Here is a 23,512-nt window from a genome sequence, read left to right as displayed (position 1 = left end):
GATGTACATAAAATAGGATGGAACAAAAAATCCATCACAGGAAATATGTTCTACTATCTCATGAGATAGTCTTTTGGAGAGGTGTTACTGTAATAGTATTCAACTATAATGTTATAATGGACAAAACAATTATTGATGATTTTATTTTGGGTTCTATAGTTACATAGTTGATAAGGCTAGAAAAGACACAAGTCCATTTGGTCCAGCCTACATTCCTAGCGTTTTTCCAAAGGAAAGGAAAAAAGACTAAGAGGGGGGATGTCAATTGCCACATATTGGGGAAAAAATCGTTCATTATTCCAAACATCAGAACAAAGGGTGAGCACAGCATACCATGAGATGCATTATCACATCTTAGGCTGTCATATAGTGGTAATCTGCAGGAAAATAGTGTTTTACTCCATTTACTGGAAGCATGGCTAAAGGGAGAAAACAAAGTTACATTCTTCCTTCAGCTTCTTGCTTCCAGTTATCAGGGCAGTGCAGGAAACTCGGGGAAGGAAGGAGAAAATCCAGCATCCGGATAGTATAAAAACAATTAGTTTATTAGAAGAAATATTAAAAACTAAATAGTCCAAGGTCATAACCAACATACTTGGCATTAATCTCGCAATTAGGGAACTGTTATAGTCACCGCTCACTACAGTCAGCGTGTTAGAATCACTCCCTTGCACCTTGACTGACAGCCGGCTGTGCACACACATGCTGCAGAGCTGTCTGTCAATCAAAGTGCAAGGGGAGTGACAATTGTGCACTCACTGTGTAATGAGCAGTGACGGTTACGCTCCCGGTGCCACCCTGGTGACTAGAAGCAGGCAGCTGCAGGTAGAATAAAACTTCATTTTCTCCCTGTAGCCGCACTTCCAGTAAAATATGATGTAACCGCTATTTACCTGCAGGAAAATAGCCTTTCGTTTATGATGTATTTGTTGGGGTATCCATAGCTATTAACAGACACGTATTAAAATTCAATCGTTGAGCTCCACTTTTGCTTTTCCTTTTTAGCAAATTGGCTTTGGCACATGTTTCGAGTTGACAATAAAAAAGGGAAAGTGTTACACGATTAGTTGTCACTGACATTTTATATCGCGTGTAATCCCTGACAATTGGAAGGAGAAACATTGCACCTCTAACACTTACTATGTGGGGTACACTCTGAATAATGCATGTCTACATCTATGTACGGACAGGCTGTTCTCGGGGAGATCGACACTGTCCAGGCTGTAACAATGACAGATGGAGAAAATCCCTCATCTCAGAGCGGCAATATATCTGACATCTTATTTCTGACAATGACATATTTGCGGAATCCCCTAGCTGCAGTTACAGCGGGTGTATATGTGGAATAATACAGGATATTTTACAGCCGCAAATTGCATTTAGATTCCGCTAAGGCTTTCGCAGTCAAGAATGTGAAGTGGATGTCAAAGAATAATCCAATATTCTGAATCAATATTCTGTTCTTTTTTAGCTCAAAGTTTAGGCAACATCAGAAAATACTAATTATATGAACACATTACGGATCAGAGCACCCTGGCGGAGATCCACCACAAATAAAGTAGGCACGAGATAATACAGTTAGGGTATGTGCACACAAAAGTGACCCCACAAAATTTTTTAGAGCAAAACCCGCTTCAGGAAACGTTGGCATTTTTTGCTGATTTTTTGAAGAACATTACAAAAGACGCCAGGCATCTGTCTTTTTGACCTCTTTATAGACTTTTTATTTAGTTTGTTGCGGTTTCCAAGTGGAGGATGTGACAACACAGCATTTAATCTTAATTATGTCAGACATATATTATCAGTAAGCCAGGAGACATTGACTATTGTTCACTTGAGTCTGAAAGTTGACTCTTGAATTGACGTGTTTTTCTTCAGTGGGTCAAGAAACATAGACTATTGTCTGAATGTTGACTCTTGAATTGATGTTTCTGAATTGGTGAATGGCTGCTATTTACATATTATTTCAGCTCCTGAAGAATAGCCCAGTCACATCTTTTAACCGCTTCAAGTCTTTTGAAACCTGACGATCAAAAGACTGAACATATGAACAGCGAGTCGTTTTGATGTAAAAATGCAGATGCTCAATCTTTTGACCAGATTTAGGACACTTTTTTCAGGAGGGTTTCAGAGAGAACTCACCTGAAAAAGACGATGTGTGCACATACCCTTAAAGTAAGGACACACAACATTCTATCCTTGGCTGGTATACTGCAGACATCCTGGCACTTCTACATACATAGTTAAACTGATAGGAAGTTCTTGACATAAGCAGAACATCTAGAAGCGCTCTATATCTGTGGTGCACAAGGCCAACCAATTTAATTATCTCACCATCATCAAGTCAGGCTGAGCCTGAATACATTAAAAGTAAAGCTCACGCAGGTCATTAGCTCCCAACTCATCTATATAAACTACTTCATTAACCTCTATTTTGCTAACGTTGTTCATAACCACTCTCTAAATGTGTTCCATCACAATTCAGCTGATTGCCAATGGTGCCTAAGAGAGTCCGTCACCATGTTCTTGCCTATAAAATGAACATGAAAAGTGCCTCAGTTCTGTAAGCAAAACTAAAAGTTAGCTTTTTCGGTTGGCTTATAGGGGCAAATAGTTTGCAAAAAGTTTTCATGCCACCTACAGTGCATTGAAAAAGTTTTCATATCCTGTGAACTTTTCCATATTTTTTCACATTACATCCACAAACTTAAATGTATTTTATTGGGATTTTAAGTGATCTGCCAACACAAAGTAGCAAGTATTTGTGAAGTGTTAAGGTAATGATACATGGTATTCTTAATATTTTAAAAATATAAATCTGAAAACTTGTAGATTGTGAGCCCTCGCGGGCAGGGTCCTCGCTCCTCCTGTACCAGTCATCGTCACGTTTTGTTAAAGATCTTATGTAATAGTTCATGTATTTATACCCCTGTTTCACATGTAAAGCACCATGGAATAAATGGCGCTATAATAATAAATAATAATAATAATAATAATAATAATAAATTGTGGTGTGCATTTGTATTCAGCCCCCTGTAGTCTGATACCCCTAAATAAAATCCCGAGTGACCAATCGCCTCCAGAAGTCACATAATTAGTTAAATGAGTCCACCTGTGTGTAATTTATTCTTAATATAACTACAGATGTTCTATGAAGACCTCAGAGGTTTGTTTGAGAACATTATAGATCAAACAGCATCATGAAAACCAAGGAACACACCAGACAGGTCAGGGATAAAGTTGTAGAGAACAGTAAAGCAAGGTTAGGTTATAAAAAAATAGCCCAAGCTCTGAACATCTCACAGATCACTGTTCAATCCATCATCAAAAAATGCAAGGAGTACGGCACAACTGCAAACCTACTAGACTACTGTTTCTGCTATTTCTTAGTTCTTGCCCTTTCTGTGTGCAAAGTAGGAGACTGGGTGGCTGATTGAGAGGCCTTAGATGGGGAGTAGATGGGGAGGCTGGCGTAGGGAGACTTATAGACCATGCTGTGCTTTCTGGGAAACAAAATATGCAAAAAGCCACCAACATGACACGCTATGCATGTCAAGTAGAGTCAGGGACTTCTGCAAGCCTAATTTGCATAGGTAGCGGTAAAGATTTCTAAAAGTTTGCTGCCACCGTTGACCCACAAAACAGTAACTATTAGTATTGTCTAAACTAGAGAACATACAGAAATTGCAGAAATGGTAACAATCACTCTATAAAGGGAACCTATTACCAGGACAGGATTATTACATGCTTTAATAATGTTGAACTAGAGGGTGATGTGACCACTAACCAATCTCCTCCACACCATCCAGAAGTGCTGTCTCAATGAAAAATTGATTTTCAATATGCAATTCCCCCTCATCAAGTAGAAGAGCCAAAAGGGGTCATGACAAATACTTCTCTGTCTGTGTTTATAAGGCGCTGGAGGGTGTTACACAAATTTCCTTCTTCCTTTATTCACACTGGGACCCATTTAGCAGGTAATTGGTGCCCAAATCTATGCGGAGCCTGTCATGATGACCAGTTACTCCACTAATACTTGCATTTTATATAGAGCACCATGTTTCCACTTAGTATGCAAACATAATCCCTCGGCACAGGGAATCTGGCTGGTCCTCACATAAGAGTTGTATAATATATTCTGGATGCACACAGGGGTATTGGGCTGAAATGTTCTCACAGTTTCCTAGATTCGGGTGCCATACAAAATTCGAGCTTTTAACGTCTGCTTATTCTGCAACTGAAATATAAAGAAGACACCCTGCTCAACCTTATATTAATTCACCTCTTTTACTATAAGAACAGAAATCTGAGATTCTAGAATAGATTCGCTTTTATTTCATTTAATGGCAATTTATATATTAATGACTGGGTGTAAGGCAAGAGTCAGAGTGTGAGTGTAGTGTGATCCGATTCTCTGGGATGAGGAGAAGAAGGAGAAAAAAATTTCTCCATCTTCTCTATTGCGTCTGTCCGTGGAAATTGGACTGCACTCAGGTGTCACCCGAGTGCAGTCCGAGGTTTTCCAAGGGCTCATTGACTTGCATGATTGAGTGCAATCTGAATAACAAATCAAACTCAGGCATGCTATGACTCTGTTCGAGAAAAAAAATAGGACATGTGCCCTGGCCCCATAGAATATCATTGGTCCGAGAGCGATCCGATGTTTTGTCGGATCGCACTCGGACTGGGAGAGTCTTAACCCCATCACGACCTGTAGATACATCATAGGTTGTGTCTCTGTATTTGGCGCAGGCTCTGGTGTTGAGCCCGCATCTTTCCCTGCACATGACAGCTGATCTGTTTGACAGGCAATCCCTGCATGAGTCACAGCTGTCTAACAGTCGTGAAACATGCCGCCACGGTGACACTAACATTGATGCCGAGCACGCAGCAAATACTTGGCGAGCACCCAAGCGTGCTCGCCGAAAGGGTTAACAATTCATGCTCGCTCATCGATACTGTTAACATATTAAACGCCGCTGTCAATCTCCGACAGCGGCATTTAACATGATTGCACTGGAAGCGTGTTACAAATGCGGCACATCGGCACCCCTGTCACATGATCGCGGGGCGCTGATGGGTTGGTTGGGCAAACAAGGGTCTGCAGAAGACCCTCGTGCTTGTCATTGCCGATCTGCTTTGAACGCTGGCCCATGGCTGGCTTTCATAGAAGATGATGATTTTTGCTACACATAGCATGGATGAAGCCCTGCTATGTGTAGCACAAGCGATCAGATGATCGCAGCTTTTAGTCTCCCATGGAAACTATTGAAACAAGTAAAAAAGTAGAAAAAAAATGTTTTTAAAAATATAAAAAAAATGGAAAAGTTCAAGTCACCCCTTTTGCCCCATTCAAAACAAATCAATAATAAAAAAAAAATACACGTTTGGCATCGCTGTGTTCAGAATTGCCTGATCCATGAAAATATTAATTTTAATATTTAATATTTTAATTAATTTTAATATTAATCTGATCGGTAAACGGTGTAACGAAAAAAAAATCAAAAAGCCAGAATTACGTTTCTTTTGGTCGCCGCAACATTGCAATAAAGTGCAATAACGGGCGAACAAAACATTGTATCTACCCCAAATTGGTATCAATAAAAACGCCAGCTTGGCGCTCAAAAAATAAACCCTCACCCGGCCCCATTTTGGATTTTTTTTCACCACGTAAATAAAAAAGAACCTATACATGTTTGGTATCTATGAACTCGCAATGACCTGGAGAATCATAACGGCTGGTCAGTTTAATCATTTAGTGAACACTGTAAAAACAAAACCTTGTGGAATTGCACTTTTTTTGCAATTTCACAGCCCTTGGAATTTTTTTCCCGTTTTCCAGTACACGATATGGTAAAATCAATGGTGTTGTTCAAAAGTACAACTTGCCCTGCAAAAAAACAAGCCCTCGTACGGCCATATTGACGGAAAAATAAAAAAGTTATGGCTCTGGGAAGAAGGGGAGCAAAAAGCGAAAACGCAAAAATGGAAAATCCCAAGGTTTTGAAGGGGTTGATGTTCATCTCATTAGTAGGAATCAGGGATGACTAACCTGACCAAGTCCAAGGTCCCATAGTGTCTGTGGGATCCACTCTGTCTAGGATTCAATTTGAAACACTTTCCATACATGTTTGCTGACACACATGTATTATGCATGCATTTATAGTGTAGGTTCTGGTTAGTTTTACACCTTGCACCGGAGTCTAACTGCTGCGATCGATGCTGGCTTAGATGTCACTGTGAATCGTGTCAGTGGCCTTTACGTAGCTAGAAATGAGGGGAAAGTGTCCTTTCCGATATCATCACCTCTAGCCCCCTTCACAGTATGATTGAGGGGTGCCAATGGTCCATGTGTCTGCCATACTTGTATATATGGGGTGATGTGTCCCTTACGATGTACATTGCTTCAAGCGCCTTTCACATTATGATTGAGGGGTGCCAATGGTCCACGTGTCTGCCATACTTGTATACCGGGGGAAGTAAGTCTTCCGATGTCCATTGCCTGAAGCCCCCCTTCACATTATGATTGAGGAGTGCCAATGGTCCATGTGTCTGCCATACTTGTATACCGGAGGAAGTATCCCTTACGATGTCCATTGCCTCTAGCCCCCCTTCACAGTATGATTGAGGGGTGCCAATGGTCCATGTGTCTTTGATACTTGTATACCGGGGGAAGTATCCCTTCTGATGTCCATTGACTCTAACTCCCCTTCACAGTATGATTGAGGGGTGCCAATGGTCCATGTGTCTGCCAGACTTGTATACCGGGGGAAGTATCCCTTACAATGTCCATTGCCTCTAGCCCTCCTTCACAGTATGATTGAGGGTTGCCAATCGTCGATGTGTCTTCCATACTTGTATACACCGGGGGAAGAATCTCTTCCGATGTCCATTGCCTCTAGCCCTCCTTCACAGTATGATTGGGGGGTGCCAATGGTCCATGTGTCTGCCATACTTTTATATGTGGAAAAGTGTCCCTTCCGATGTCCATTGCCTCTAGCCCTCCTTCACAGTACAATTGAGGGGTGCCAATGGTCCATGTGTCTATCATACTTGAAGGGAAGTATCCCTTCCGATGTCTATTGCCTTTAGCCCCCCTTCACAGTATGATTAAGGGGTGCCAATGGTCCATGTGTCTTCGATACTTGTATACGGGGGAAGTATCCCTTCTGATGTCCATTGCCTCTAGCTCCTCTTCACAGTATTATAGAGGGGTGCCAATGGTCCATGTGTCTGCCATACTTGTATACCGGGGGAAGTATCCCTTACAATGTCCATTGCCTCTAGCCCTCCTTCACAGTATGATTGAGGGTTGCCAATGGTCGATGTGTCTTCCATACTTGTATACACCGGGGGAAGAATCTCTTCTGATGTCCATTGCCTCTAGCCCTCCTTCACAGTATGATTGGGGGGTGCCAATGGTCCATGTGTCTCCCATACTTTTATATGTGGGAAAGTGTCCCTTCCGATGTCCATTGCCTCTAGCCCCCCTTCACAGTATGATTGGGGGGTGCCAATGGTCCATGTGTCTGCCATACTTGTATACAGGGGGAAGTGTCCCTTCCAATGTCCATTGCCTCTAGCCCTCCTTCACAGTATGATTGGGGGGTGCCAATGGTCCATGTGTCTGCCATACTTGTATACAGGGGAAGTATCCCTTCTGATGTCCATTGCCTCCAGCCCCCCTTCACAGTATGATTGGGGGGTGCCAATGGTCCATGTGTCTGCCATACTTGTATACAGGGGGAAGTATCCCTTCCAATGTCCATTGCCTCTAGCCCTCCTTTGCAGTATGATTGGGGGGTGCCAATGGTCCATGTGTCTGCCATACTTGTATACCGGGGGAAGTATCCCTTACAATGTCCATTGCATCTAGCCCTCCTTCACAGTATGATTGAGGGTTGCCAATGGTCGATGTGTCTTCCATACTTGTATACACCGGGGGAAGAATCCCTTCCGATGTCCATTGCCTCTAGCCCTCCTTCACAGTATGATTGGGGGTGCCAATGGTCCATGTGTCTGCCATACTTGTATACAGGGGGAAGTATCCCTTACAATGTCCATTGCATCTAGCCCTCCTTCACAGTATGATTAAGGGTTGCCAATGGTCGATGTGGCTTCCATACTTGTATACACGGGGGGAAGAATCCCTTCCGATGTCCATTGCCTCTAGCCCTCCTTCACAGTATGATTGGGGGTGCCAATGGTCCATGTGTCTGCCATACTTGTATACAGGGGGAAGTGTTCCTTCCAATGTCCATTGCCTCTAGCCTTCCTTCACAGTATGATTGGGGTGTGCCAATGGTCCATGTGTCTGCTATACTTTTATATGTGGGAAAGTGTCTCTTCCGATGTCCATTGACTCTAGCCCTCCTTCACAGTACAATTGAGGGGTGCCAATGGTCCATGTGTCTGCCATACTTGTATACCGGGGGAAGTATCCCTTCCGATGTCCATTGCCTCTAGCCCCCCTTCATAGTATTATTGAGGGGTGCCAATGGTCCACGTGTCTGCCATACTTGTATACCGGGGGAAGTATCCCTTACAATGTCCATTGCCTCCTTCACAGTATGATTGAGGGTTGCCAATGGTCGATGTGTCTTCCATACTTGTATACACCGGGGGAAGAATCCCTTCCGATGTCCATTGCCTCTAGCCCTCCTTCACAGTATGATTGGGGGTGCCAATGGTCCATGTGTCTGCCATACTTGTATACAGGGGGAAGTGTTCCTTCCAATGTCCATTGCCTCTAGCCTTCCTTCACAGTATGATTGGGGGGTGCCAATGGTCCATGTGTCTGCTATACTTTTATATGTGGGAAAGTGTCCCTTCCGATATCCATTGCCTCTAGCCCTCCTTCACAGTACAATTGAGGGGTGCTAATGGTCCATGTGTCTGCCATACTTGTATACCGGGGGAAGTATCCCTTCCGATGTCCATTGCCTCTAGCCCCCCTTCATAGTATGATTGAGGGGTGCCAATGGTCCATGTGTCTGCCATATTTGTATACCTGTGAGCTCCATCCAGCGGCATGGGTATCCACTAAAGGTAATTTTACAATACACTGCAATATTATAATATTGCAGTGTATTATACAAACAATCAAGTAAACACAAGTTCAAGTCCACAAAGGAGACCAATAAAATATCTAAAAAATATATATATACTGTATATATATATTTTTTTTTTCCAAAAATTAAATCTGTAGAATAAACCAAAATTTATATCTTTGGTTTTACCTATAATTAACTGTTCAAACTATCATATGTGTTTTATATTGTGAACACAAAAATCCCAAAAAATATTATCAGAATATGTTTTATGGTGACTTTGAATCCAAAAAAAGTGGAATAAAAAGAGATCGAAAAGTCATATGGACCCCAAAATGGTGATTCTGCAATAATCAAACCCTAACAGATCTCTTGACCAGAAAAGAAAAAAGTTATAGCTCTTGGAAGGCGAGGAGGAAAAGATCAAAAGTGAAGAGGGACTCACATAAACCTGAGCCGGCCCTGTTAGGAATCTCGCTAATGATTGGAATAGAGACCTTTGTTAATGATACATTGTAAATCTATATGCACTGCTAAAGGGGCTTGGCCCTGGAAACTGAAAGATACTGATGTTTAAAGACTTCACCAATGTGATTTCTTGACATCTCTCTCCAACATTTTGCTAGATCGCATTTGTGCTGAATTCCCCTTTAAATTACCCTGATCCCTGCTGTATTATCGGAATAGCTATAAACTTGGAAAAGCCTTTATCTACAGAATGTTATTCTTCCTAGGCTTCTCTCTTGGGATGGTCGGCAAGTTTATGACACCCGTCTTCTGGAGCAGATCCCATTAGTGGAAAGGTTTTCCTGCTACGATGGTATCCTCATCCATGTTTGCCAAGAAATATAATCAAATAATACTTATGTAAAATAGCGTCTGGTTAATGCTCCTCTACTACACAGGAGATTAGTATAAATGGTATACATTACAGATTAGCCAACGTATTAGGTAAAGTGGCTCCGATAAAACGCATCACTTATTCATTAGCAGGCTGCTATAACATGGCACATTGCACGAAGCTGACTGATGTTGGCTGTTCAACTATTTTTGACGGATGATAATAGAGCTATATCATCATTCGTCAGCATGCCAAAATTTGATCTGTCCAAAATTTTTGGCAAAAATTTGATCTCTCCAAAACTTTTGCCAAAATTTAATGTCCAAAACTTTTGCCAAAATTTAATCTGTCCAAAATTTTTGCCAAAATTGGATCTGTCCAAAATTTTTGTCAAAATTGGATCTGTCCAAAACTTTTGCCAAAATGTAATCTGTCCAAAATTTTTGCCAAAATTTGATCTGTCCAAAATTTTTGTTAAAATTTTTGAAATAACAATTGCAAACTGAATGTGTATATAGACATCAATTCACAAGGTAATGTTTTTTTTTTATTCTTGTACTACGGCATTGTTTTAGCAGTTGCTGTTCTTTATGCTTTGACAGTTCACATGATTCAGAAAAAAAACAGCCAGCGAGAGCGATTAAGCTCTATGTGACACGGCGAGCTGAGATAACATTGAGTCCTGTGGAGAAGGTTTTCACGTAAGTCCTTTTTCTGCTCTTCCCAGATGCTGCATGATTTAAAAAGCTGCTCTTTCCTTTTGCTGCATCCCTGTCACTTCCCAGCAGTTTGCCATTCATTTGTATGGAGGGAGCTTTTGTGCAGCTGTATATTTAATGCTAACGTACAGAACTGGCGTGCGCTAAATCTCTTCACTATAATGTGACAGAAGCTGGCAACGAAGCTGCAATGTGCTTATCAATGCCAGATTACTGTGCACTTAATATACTAGGCACTGAAAATGTCCATCAGATGTTACCTCTGACCGATGTTGGTCACAGTTGGGTAGACCTTCACCTGCACGAGGCAGTAAAACCCACAAAATACCCATTTTACTGTAAATTGGCCATAGATATGAGGTCAATGTTGGTCACAACAGACAATTTCTCAGTTTCGGCCATTAACACTGAACCCTTGCCCCGAGTGAAGGAAGGCCCAGCTAATACTTTGCTACTCTCCACTATAAGTAACTATTCTTAAAGGAAATCTGTCACCAGGTTTTTCTACCCTATCTGAGATTGTCTCTGAAGTGTCATTTTCTAAGCTAACCAAGTAAAACTTTTCTAGCGTCTATAAGAGAGGCCTTCCTTCCTATCTTATAACCTAGTTGCCCGCCTTTGAGCTCACTCTAGCTTTCCAATATAATTTTTAAAATGTGGAGCCCAAAAACTGGATCCATATTCAAGATGTGACCTTACAAGTGATTTATAGAGGGGTAATAATATTTTGTGATCACAGGATTTTATCTCTTTTTTATACACCCTAAAATCTTATTTGCTTTTGCTGCTGCTGCCTGACATTGAGTACAGCTGCTCAGCTTACTTGTAACCAGAATCTCAAACTCCTTCTGTTCTGTATAGCAGATTTCCATTTTTTACTTTACATTTATCATCGTTAAAGGGAACCTGTCAAGTTGGATAATGCAATTAACCTGCAGATGTGGGGTCAATCTACAGAATAATAACGTTAGAAAGATGCGCGGCTGCTGTACTGAAAGCGTGGCTCCCAGGAGAAAATGAACTTCATTCCTCCAGGGAGCCAACGGCTTTCAGTCATGCAGGTGTGTCGGCACGGCTACAGTCATCACTCAAGAGCTGTCAGTCAAACCGCTGGGCCGTGCTTACAGCCCTGCTTGCTGGAGCAGTAAGCATGGCCCAGCGGTTTGACTGACAGCTCTCTCTGCACTGATGCACTGCAAAGCCGGCTGTCAGTCAAAGTCCCAGCTTTCAGTGCTGTGAAGCCTGTGTATGACTGAAATCTGGTGGCTCCCAGGAGGAATAAAGTTTATTTTCTCCTGGGAGCCGCACTTTCAATATGGTCGCCGGGAACCTTCCTAATGCTCTTAACCTGCAGTTTAATCCCATATCTGCAGATTAATAGCATTGCCTGACGTGACAGGTTCCCTTTAAACTTCATCTGCCATATTTTTGCCCATGCAACAAGCTTACTTATATCCCTCTGTAATATTATGCACTGCAGCTGACTTTTTATTTACCCTAAAAAGTTTTATTTCATCAGCAAAAACTGACATTTTACTTTCCATACCATTCACAAGGTCATTAATAAAGATATTAAGAAGAATTGGGCCTAATACAGATCTTTGTGGTACCCATTGCTGACTCTTCCTTTCCTGTCCCTTAACCAGTTTCTTACCCATGTGCATATAGTGTCACCTAGTCCCTGGTTTCAGTTTTTGTAGTATTGGAGGTGGTAACTGCCTTCGTATCTGGCTGAGCACTCCATTTTTACTTAGTGCTGGATCCTACCCTGCCTTTAAATTTGTAGGCTTTTAGCCCAGGGAGAGGCTTGTTTGATAAAAATTAGGTTAGGGTCCCATCAAAGAAAGGTACGCCTTGTCATGGCTGTTGGGCTCTCACAAATTGGTCAATTTATAGGCTAAGTAGCTTAACTTTTCTAAGTATTCTCTATATAGCAATAATGCAGTCCAAACATTCAGTGTTTGCATTCACCTTAGCGCTTACAACTTAGGATGCTGCTGTATTCTTTTGCTTGTATACTATGCAGTCATAGCAGCTTGCATCTCTTCACACCTGCTTTATTCTGTTTGGAGGTGCTGGTCAGATTTTTGTAGTCCCTAGTAGTAGTTTTTTGCCTCTATAAATGCACAATTCCCTAATAGGGTATGAAATCACTTTAATGTCTGCATTAGACTGGTGGCTAATCTGCCAATTATCTATACAAGGCCTAGTAAGTACACTCAGGGTGCTTCTTCATATATTAAAGACATGTAAATACAAACTTCCCTGTCTTTTCAGGATCGATTTGCTCTGACAACAATGTATGCTGCATCTGCAAAGTATATTGAATTGGTTCTCCACTACTTGGACAACCCCTTCTTAAATGCTGTAGGCCCCCAAATTAAATTAATATTATATTCACCTTCGCACTGACGCTGTTCCAGCAACATCTGTGCTGTTCCAGCGAGGTCTCCCAGCGCTCATGTAACTATGTTATGCCACGTGAGCGCTGCAGCCAATCAGTAGCCGATAATGAGCGGCTTCTCTGTCACGCAAGTGCCCAGAGACCCGGTGCCAACATGGGTGAAATGCCACCAACGGAGATCAGTATAAGCTTTTTTTTTTATTTTCTTGGGGGAGTATAGCATTTTAGAAATAATTGCCTGAATAGTGGACAACCCCTGGAGCAAATGAAAATATACAGTCATAACAATAGGGAAGCTACCAAGAAAAAAACATCTATCTGATAGAAAGCTAAACTAAACAAGATTAAATAAAAAATTGCAGAATTTTTCAATCTTTAAAAATAACTTGTTGAAAATGTTTTCTGATCTGCAGGCGGGATGTTATAGAGTAAGAGGAGCTGATCAGATTGATAGACGTTTTTTTTCAGTAAAACTGTTATTTTATTCCGAGAAATCTTAGCTGTTTGTAAGCATAGGAGTCCAGTGGGCGGTCCTATTCAATGATTGACAGTCTTCACTGAGTAGGACCGCCCACTGGACTCCTACACCAGGGATTTCAATGAATAAAAAGATTCTACTGAATATTTTCCTATCTATATATCATTCTGCTCAGCTTCTCTATACCGTACTGTACACATATTGGACTGCATATGCCACTTATCAGGTTGCCTTTAACAATACAATAAGGGCCTACATGCTAGCCCACCCAATGTCTGTAGCATACGATTGAACTAGCATCAGTGCAATGAGGGGATCCCATTGCCAAGAGTGCACAGTGACCTAATATGTCCCTACTGGATTCCTGGTGGGCGACATATGAATAAAGCCTGGCATTGACATATCACCAATTCTACCACTACCAGATGCCCCATTGCCTACCTGAACTCCATGTCTACTTTTGGTGAATCCACTTAAATATATTATTGCATAAAAAAAACAAATCCCCAATATGTACCCAGTAATGGAAAATTGTCATGAAATATCCAATAATAAAACCCGACATATTCACAACAACCCCAGATTTACTGCTTCATAAACACTGAGCAGATGAATCCACAAGCGACCACTGACGACTTTGGATTTTCCCGCAGCCCTAATGGCTTATTACAGAGAAGCTTGTGCATAAGAGCAATTCTGATAATATAAGTTTATTAGGTAACTGCGGCTTATGCAATTACCTAGTGATTTAGTATAGACGTGGAAGAAGCTTTGACATTACACCCGAGGAAATCACTTTGGATAAGAAAGTAAGTGTCATTTTCCAAGACATGTCACTGACACATTCATTCAGCCCATTTCTATATACTCATACCGATACACCAAGGGATCCCAAATCTTTTTAGGAATCATTCATGCACGACAATCCCATTTCTAATACTCATCTGCGACACGGACATATTGATTGACACCTGTCACTGTACCTGATGTTCTGAAACAATTCTCTCTCCTAGATACGGAGGAATCTGGAATCCTCCCAGTTATTCCCCCTCCGCAATAATAATTTATGGCATAAATCTCTCCGCAAATTTCCAACTTCGGGTTTTTCGCATTATTATTCACTTAAGGCCTTTTTCCGTGTCTGCTCATATTCTTCCTCTGAATAATAAGAATAAATCCTGTAATCCCCTCATTCCGCTGTGTCCTATTTCGCTCAGAATCTCCTTCTCTCTGCTATAAGTTGTTTCCTTCCGTCCCTTCTTTCCTCCTTTCCATTCTCCTTAGTTGATTTTTTTCCTGTATGTCTGAGCCCATCATCTTTCGCTGGGTCTCATACTCCCCGGTAAAAGCCCCGTTGTGTTTTCCACTCGTCTCCCTCAACCCATTTGCTTCCAAGGTTTCGCGTATAATAGTCAATTGCCCTCTCTCACCTTTTTTCTTTCCATCTCGAGCCGTGGATGTGCACCTGCCTTTCTCCCTCTGTAATTCCCATAATACCGGGGGCTTATTGATTCACTTTCCCCTCTCCACTCGTTCTACTGCAGACCTCCTCCCTACCCTTTCCGAGCTTCCCTCTCCCCCCAAATTTGCAAAGAGTCGTCACCTTGTGAATCCACCGTTGTGCATCTCCCATTCAGCTGCGCGGCGAGCTGGCGTGTGTGAGAACACGCATGTGTGAAAACATAAGTCTGCTGGCATGTGAACAGGCATGAGTGTATGCGCGTCTGTGTCAATGCTTGCACGGAAAAAAAAAAATCTCTATGTCCCTGTATACTGCAGCTATGAGCGTATACACACTGCACTGTGATGGGAGCGAGAGAGGAGGAGGGGGAGAATGTGTGAGATAGAGGAGTGTAGAGAGGCAACGAAAGAGGCAGAATATATGTGTGTGTGAAAAAGAAGGGGGGAGTGAGAAAGGAGACTAGATACACGAGAAAAATAGCCGAGCGTGGGAAAAAAGAGTAACACTGTATGGATATCTTATCTAATCCACCCACACCATAACGTACAGACACTCACATGTGCATATGTCATTTTACATGCATGTTGTGCAATGCTTCACGTGTAACGCCAAGAAGGATATGCAGCACACACCTAACGCTAAACATATGCACGCTCATATATCCTTTATTGTGCAGATGTCCACAAATTACAAATGAGAACATTTTCCAATGACAGAGACTGTAAAAAGAGTGACGGGATTTATATCAGACATTAATCCCGTGCTATCACTTAACCTCTCACCTGCCAGAACAAGATTTCCAGCTCTCATTTTCCACCCAGCAAGATTTCGCCGATGTCTAATAAGCCCATCGTCATCATCGTTATTAGCTTGTGTTTATAGCTTTTCACCATGAGGATTATCAAATACAATCATCTTTAAAACCAATAAAGTCATTAAAGCCTAGAAATTTAGGAGGATGAGAGTTGTGATACAGAAAGTAGTAGTACTGGGGACCAGCTAGATAGTAAGTGAATAATAATGATGAATGTGTCATTTGTTCCAGCTGTGACTTGTGCAAGTAAATGAGGAGTAGGGGATAAAGGAGGACAGGAGGATGCAGCAGATAAGCAGTTGAGTATGGATATTAAGAAGTATTAGATCAGGAGCAGTCGGCCGGATCGGTCTGAGTGCAATCCGACAAAACATCAGATCACACTCAGACTAATTTTAGTTTATGGGGTTGTGCAAATGTCCGATACTTTAGCTGCATATATGGGTTTGATCCGATATTTGGTTCTCACTCAGCCATGCAAGTCAATGAGTGCGTAGAAATCATCGGACTGCATTCGGATGACACCCTAGAGCAATCTGATTTCCGTGCACTGACACAATGAAGAAGATGGAGAAATTTGGTTCTCCATCTTCTCCTCTGTATGCTCTGATTTTCTCATCTGAGAGAATTGGATCACACTCTTCTGATACTCTGACACTTCGTAGTATAATAGTTAGGATGTATAATGTAGAATCGCTAAAGAAAAAAAAGTAGATACATTTAAGTGGAGCCTGATTCATCCTCTGCAAAAAAAAATTTAAGTAATGTATCTTTTTTTTTCTTATGGTATTCGCTGATATGAAAAATATCCTCGAATACCCCAAGACATAAAAAAAGAAATATTATTTTAAAAAAATTGCAATTGATGAATCAGGCCCCACTTAAATAGCACACGGGGTTGATGAATTTTTGCACAAAATAAAAAAATAAAAAAAGTTGCATGTTCTGCTAAAATGTCTCAAAATTTACGCCAAAGATTCAGGTATACATAAAATCATAACAGGAGGCGAATGGAATACATTTGCAACACAATTTGTGACTTTTCGAAGTTGCAAATGATAAATCAGGCGAAAATATCTGCAAACCTTAAACTTCGCCCACAGTGTCGAACTTCCAAAACAAACACATAAAAAAGTGACTTTTAAAAAAGTCAGAAATGGAGAGATAAATAAGCTGTATACAAAAAAAAAAAAGAGGCGCAGAACCCAATCTCACCAAAAAAGAGGTACAAATGCAATAATCAACAGTGCCCTGGGTGTTGGAAAGTTAGACTGAAGAGCATTCCAGAGTTCAGGTGCAGCACAGGAGAAATCACTCAAGGTTTTGCTTGGCAACATTTTATTTATATCTGCTGTTGAAAGCATGATAAAAATAGTTTTCCTACTCTGCAAGCTACATCAACTCTTCTAATAACATTAAAGGAATTATCTAGAACTAAAACTCTAGTTCACTATAAGATCATTAGAGTTGCTTTTCAATTGCATACAATTCAACCAAACAGTAAACATTGTGGTATACTTTTAATTTCCAAGGGGAATCAATGCTGATTGATGGGGGTGCTTGGTATTGTGAGTAAGTAGAAAAGCACCCCTTTAATGCCAATGGAAACTGCCTGCAGATGTAGGAAGATGAAGGTGGTTAATGGCGATATCTCTGGTGGTCTGGAGTGTTGAAAAGGTTAATTGTGACATATCTAATGTTCAGTGGATTACTGTCAGATGTCAATCGGCTTCTCCTTTCTGCAGCAAACACAGTAATAAGTGTAAACAAAACCTACAAAAGACAAAAGACAAAAATATATCTCATACCCTACCATCATTATATATAAATGTAAAGCAAAGTTGCATAATAAATATAGGGTACTTAGTGAACTATTTTTGATCAAAAAAAGTATACAAGCCGTCCCACCAGCGGCAAGGTGACCCTAAATTGGGACGGTACCTATACTGCCTATATTAAAAACCTTACTGTATATCAAAGTTGAAGCAATGCATATAAAAGGGTTGACAAATAGGACCGGGTCCCAACTCCAGACCACCCAGGCCCGTGGTAAGCTACATATATACCAGTCAGCTCAACAAAGGGGATGCCACACCCTTAAATTGCACAGAATGCAAACAAGACAAAAAACCAGGCAATGTGAACTGAGGTCTAAGATGGTAGACATGCAAGAAATAGGAGCATGTTCACACTAGCAAAAAAGAAACAAAACCTACAAAAGACAAAAGACAAAAATATATCTCATACCCTACCATCATTATATATAAATGTAAAGCAAAGTTGCATAATAAATATAGGGTACTTAGTGAACTATTTTTGATCAAAAAAAGTATACAAGCCGTCCCACCAGCGGCAAGGTGACCCTAAATTGGGACGGTACCTATACTGCCTATATTAAAAACCTTACTGTATATCAAAGTTGAAGCAATGCATATAAAAGGGTAGACAAATAGGACCGGGTCCCAACTCCAGACCACCCAGGCCCGTGGTAAGCTACATATATACCAGTCAGCTCAACAAAGGGGATGCCACACCCTTAAATTGCACAGAATGCAAACAAGACAAAAAACCAGGCAATGTGAACTGAGGTCTAAGATGGTAGACATGCAAGAAATAGGAGCATGTTCACACTAGCAAAAAAGAAACAAAACCTACAAAAGACAAAAGACAAAAATATATCTCATACCCTACCATCATTATATATAAATGTAAAGCAAAGTTGCATAATAAATATAGGGTACTTAGTGAACTATTTTTGATCAAAAAAAGTATACAAGCCGTCCCACCAGCGGCAAGGTGACCCTAAATTGGGACGGTACCTATACTGCCTATATTAAAAACCTTACTGTATATCAAAGTTGAAGCAATGCATATAAAAGGGTAGACAAATAGGACCGGGTCCCAACTCCAGACCACCCAGGCCCGTGGTAAGCTACATATATACCAGTCAGCTCAACAAAGGGGATGCCACACCCTTAAATTGCACAGAATGCAAACAAGACAAAAAACCAGGCAATGTGAACTGAGGTCTAAGATGGTAGACATGCAAGAAATAGGAGCATGTTCACACTAGCAAAAAAGAAACAAAACCTACAAAAGACAAAAGACAAAAATATATCTCATACCCTACCATCATTATATATAAATGTAAAGCAAAGTTGCATAATAAATATAGGGTACTTAGTGAACTATTTTTGATCAAAAAAAGTATACAAGCCGTCCCACCAGCGGCAAGGTGACCCTAAATTGGGACGGTACCTATACTGCCTATATTAAAAACCTTACTGTATATCAAAGTTGAAGCAATGCATATAAAAGGGTAGACAAATAGGACCGGGTCCCAACTCCAGACCACCCAGGCCCGTGGTAAGCTACATATATACCAGTCAGCTCAACAAAGGGGATGATAAGTAATAAGTGTGAGGCAGGGGGAAAAATAACTCTAGAGTCCTTTGATAGGTGCACAGTTCTCTGTAGTCGGAAAGGGTGTCTAGTCTGCTTAAGCATTGAGAAGGAGATTTTCCCAGATCTATGAAGTGTTCTCACATTTTCTTATGAATGAAAGGCATATAAATCCAGACACATTTTATTAGAAATAACTTCACTCCGCTGCATAGATCTTTCTTTTATATGAAACAAATTGTTCTGCCCAATATAACAAATTGAAGGGGGTGTCCATTACTTAAATATTGATGACCTACCCTTAGGATAGGTCATCAATATTAGATCACCCCACCAATCAGCTGTTATCACCTCCAGTGATGGACAGATGTAAACAGGGTATAGAGTCGTATCAGAATTGCAACGTGCACTGTTTAATGGCTGCTACTGGTGGGTACTACAGAGCAGCTGTGATTCAACTGAGTAGCTATGCTGCAGTACCCTGTAGCGCCACTAAACAATGTGTGGCGCTGTGGTGTTCCACTCTGTACGCTTTTAACAACTGGCTACCACTGGAGCTGGTAACAGCTGATTGGTGTCGGACTGATCTGTTATCGATGCCCTATCCTAAGGCCCGTTGTACACATTAGATGGCTGTCGTCTGAAAAAGCCATCTCAGCTGACTCTCCCATACACAGCAGGGCTTGTTCAGCTGAGCGCTCCTGTGTTCTCTATGAGAAAGCCACCAACTGATACATTGGCCAGCAGCTCATTTCCACGAGAACAATCCGATTGCAGTCCGAAATCGGACATGCGCGATCAACATCTCCCCTGACCATCAGTCAGCCAGCACCCCCATACACATTAGACCGCCAGCCAAACTTATTGATATCAGCAGATTCAGCTGACATTAGTCTAATGTGTATGGAGGTCTTAAGGATAAGCAATCAATACCTAAATAGTGGACTTCCCTTTTAATCAGTTATCTAGGAAATATTAAGGTGGCATAATGTAGGACATGTATGGCAATACTATCTGAATCAGGTATTTTTTTAAGCATTGCATGCCGTTCACAACCCATTTGGCATCTCCATTCAGCATATGCATTGGGAAATACACAGCGAAATATGCTGAACAGGTTCGTAGACCCATATAAATCAGATGGATGCTAACAGAGTGTTATTTTGCCATTTGCCAGGTAGGTATATTTTTCTCTTTTAGGGTGCAGTCAGGCGGCTGCGTTACTCGCGCAAGGATCCCATCGCAATCCTTGGATTGGCTGTCGGCTCTCCTCACCTGAGCTTGACAGTTGCATAAAAATACATGCTGCCACACTCAGGTCAGGAGAGCCAGCGGCCAGTCCGAGGATTGCGATGTGATCCTTGCACTAGTAACACAGCCGTCTGACTGCACCTTTAAACTGTGTAGTTAAATGCACCCAGAAAATATGTTGTCTCTGCCTAAATATCTAGAACATGTATAACGATTTTACAGCATTTTGTTATAAATGCAAAAGTTAAATCTTGTAAGAAAATTGTGATTGTTGCAGACTATTTTTACATTTATGTTGTTAACCAAGAAAAGCATCAGTATCACAATAGCCTACTGATCACAAATGTTGACGTCGATGGTGTCATACTTCAGTTATCTATGCAAAATCTTCATTAATAGTTATCACAGTATTTAATGTGAGCCAATGGGTGTATCAGAGTTTCAAGACATTCATTCAAGAATGCCACAGGATTCCATGCATTCTGTCAATAAAAAAAGACCTCACTATTCAAAAATCAGACTGGATGAAAGTTTTTATAGATCAATGGTTACCAAAGTTTTACTAATAAATGGCCCCTACTGAAGGGCGCGCGCAGTCTATGACCTCCCATTCTAAATCCATAGACATCAATATGGAGTTCGTCCTCCCTTTGCAGATATAACAATTTCCAGTCTTATATTTTACAGGGTGTCTGAGGGAAATTTTTGCCCATTCATCCAGAAGAGCTTTTGTGAGGTCAGACACTGGTGTTGGAGGAGAGAGATGGGCTCAAAAATCTTTATCCAAAAGGTTGTGGATGGGGTTGAGGTCCAGGCTCTGAGTAGCCAGGCATTTTCCTCCACACCAAGTTCACCCAACCATGCCTTTATGGACCTTGCCTAGTGCACTATGACACAATTAAGAGAACAAAGATTGTAGCCACAATTCTCTAAGATACCTGGATATACTGAAGTATTAAGATTTCCCTTCATTGGAACCAAGGGGTCTAGGCCCACCTCTGAAAAAACAACCCATAGTATTAGCCCTCCACCAAACCTTACAGCTGGCACAATGCAGTCAGGCAGGTAACAGTCTCCTAGCTCTTTGCAAACAGAGACTCATCCATCATACTATCAGATAGAGAAGTGTAATTTTTCTCTCCACACAACAGGTTTCCACTGCTCCAGAATCCAGTGGCCCCAAGCTTTAAACCACTCCACCTGACACTCGGTATTGTACTTGGTAATGTAAGGCTGCTGTCATGCTCCTGGGTTCGAACCCTTGAGCCTTTGTTTTGTGATTGGCTTCTCTGTGCGCCGAGCCACAGCAGACACACCTTTTCTCCACTTGTTTACGCTCTGTTATTCTGGCTGCATTCTATTAAGCATTACACAGGTGTTTTTATTTGTCTGCCCTATCACCTTTCGGGTGCAGCTTTTTATTCTTTTCCCCCTACTGGCATTTCCTGCTGGTGATAGTCTCTTTTGGATGTTCAGCCATTCTGCTGTACTTTAACCCCTTAACAACATTAGACGTACTAATACGCGTCTGTGCCCTGGGACTGTGTCCGCTAACAAATTAGAACCATGTCGCGTTTGGAGAGCCCCTGTGTGCCTAAACATTGGAGCACCCCCACAAGTGACCCCATTTTGGAAACTAGACCCCCAAAGGCACCTATCTAGATGCATAGTGAGTACTTGGAACCCCCAGGTGCTTCACAAACTGATTCGTAAAAGTGAAAAAAAAAACACTTTTTCATTTTTACGAATCAATTTGTGAAGCACCTGGGGGTTCCAAGTGCTCACTATGCATCTAGATAGGTGCCTTGGGGGGGTCTAGTTTCCAAAATGGGGTCACTTGTGGGGGAGCTCCAATGTTTAGGCACATCAGGGGCTCTCCAAATGCAACATGGTGTCCGCTAATTATTCAAGCAAATTTTACAATCAAAAAGTCAAATGGCGCTCCTTCCCTTCCGAGCCCTGCCGTGCGCCCAAACAGTGGTTTTTCCCCACATATGGGGTATCTGCACAACAAATTTTGGGGTCCATTTTTTCTTGTTACCCCTGTGAAAATAAAAAAAAAATTGAGTCTTAAAGTAACATTTTTGTGAAAAAAGTTAAATGTTCATTTTTTTCTTCCACATTCAAAAAATTCCTGTGAAGCACCTGAAGGGTTAATAAAGTTCTTGAATGTGGTTTTGAGTACCTTGAGGGGTGCAGTTTTTAGAATGGTGTCACTTTTGGGTATTTTCTGTCATAAAGACCTCTCAAAGTGACTTCAAATGTGATGTGGTCCCTAAAAAAATGGTTTTGTAAATTTTGTTGGAAAAATGAGAAATCGCTGGTCAACTTTTAACCCTTATAGCTCCGTCACTAAAAAAAAATTTTGGTTCCAAAATTGTGCTGATGTAAAGTACACATGTGGGAAATGTTATTTATTAAGTATTTTGTGTGACATATCTCTCTGATTTAAGGGCATAAAAATTCAAATTTTGAAAATTGCAAAATTTTCAAAATTTTCGCCAAATTTCCGTTTTTTTTCACAAATAAACGCAAGTGATATCGAAGAAATTTTACCAAAATCATGAAGTACAATATGTCACGAAAAAACATTCTCAGAATCAGGGGGATCGGTTGAAGCGTTCCAGAGTAATTACCTCATAAAGTGACAGTGGTCAGAATTGTAAAAATTGGCCTGGTCATTAACGTGCAAACCACTCTCGGGGGTTAAGGGGTTAAAGCCAGTTAGTGAAATTCCAGCTATGGTTTATCACTTTGCTGTTTCTGTTCTTTACTCTGCACCTATCTTCTGTTTCAGCATAGGCTGCATATTATCTAACAGTACATATTTTATTTTTTATTTTGTGGTTTACTTTACTCACTCTGGGATCTCTACTTTTTTTAGCACATTTTCCCTTTTGTAGGTAATTCACACTCTGCTCTGCCCTCTGGTTCTTTAGGAGGAACGTGAAGTGCTCGACGTCCTTTCAGCCAGCATCGGTCTGAGTTGCCATCTGCTCACGCAGGGACTACTAGGGACTGCAAGGTCAGGATTTCTAGTCTGTACAGGAATCGGCAATGTCAGTTGCAGTTTTTAGCTTTACCTATTATT

The 23,512-nt window shown here is 41.1% G+C and overlaps 1 protein-coding gene across 3 annotated transcripts in view; it reads right to left on the bottom strand.

The window, feature by feature from the left end:
* Nucleotides 1–15,345, bottom strand: part of LOC141173960 (sodium/calcium exchanger 1-like) — a 77,217-nt gene extending 61,872 nt beyond the window's left edge. Inside the window, exon 1 of one of the 3 annotated variants that reach the window (XM_073658510.1) lies at nt 15,096–15,345. In XM_073658510.1, coding sequence (XP_073514611.1) covers nt 15,096–15,125 — 30 coding nt within the window. In that variant the 5' untranslated portion in view covers nt 15,126–15,345. Of the gene's footprint in view, nt 1–14,922; nt 15,034–15,095 lie in introns of those variants that run through there. The other 2 variants (XM_073658512.1, XM_073658511.1) reach the window with 2 other exon arrangements.
* Between the last annotated feature and the right edge of the window lie 8,167 nt (nt 15,346–23,512).

This window comes from Phyllobates terribilis, unplaced genomic scaffold (assembly GCF_046119375.1).
Source record: "Phyllobates terribilis strain yellow unplaced genomic scaffold, ASM4611937v1 Scaffold_13__5_contigs__length_258822181, whole genome shotgun sequence".
In the NCBI taxonomy this organism is placed as follows: domain Eukaryota; kingdom Metazoa; phylum Chordata; class Amphibia; order Anura; family Dendrobatidae; genus Phyllobates; species Phyllobates terribilis.
Note: the sequence above shows the minus strand (reverse complement) of the source record. Positions and strands in the feature narration are given on the sequence as shown.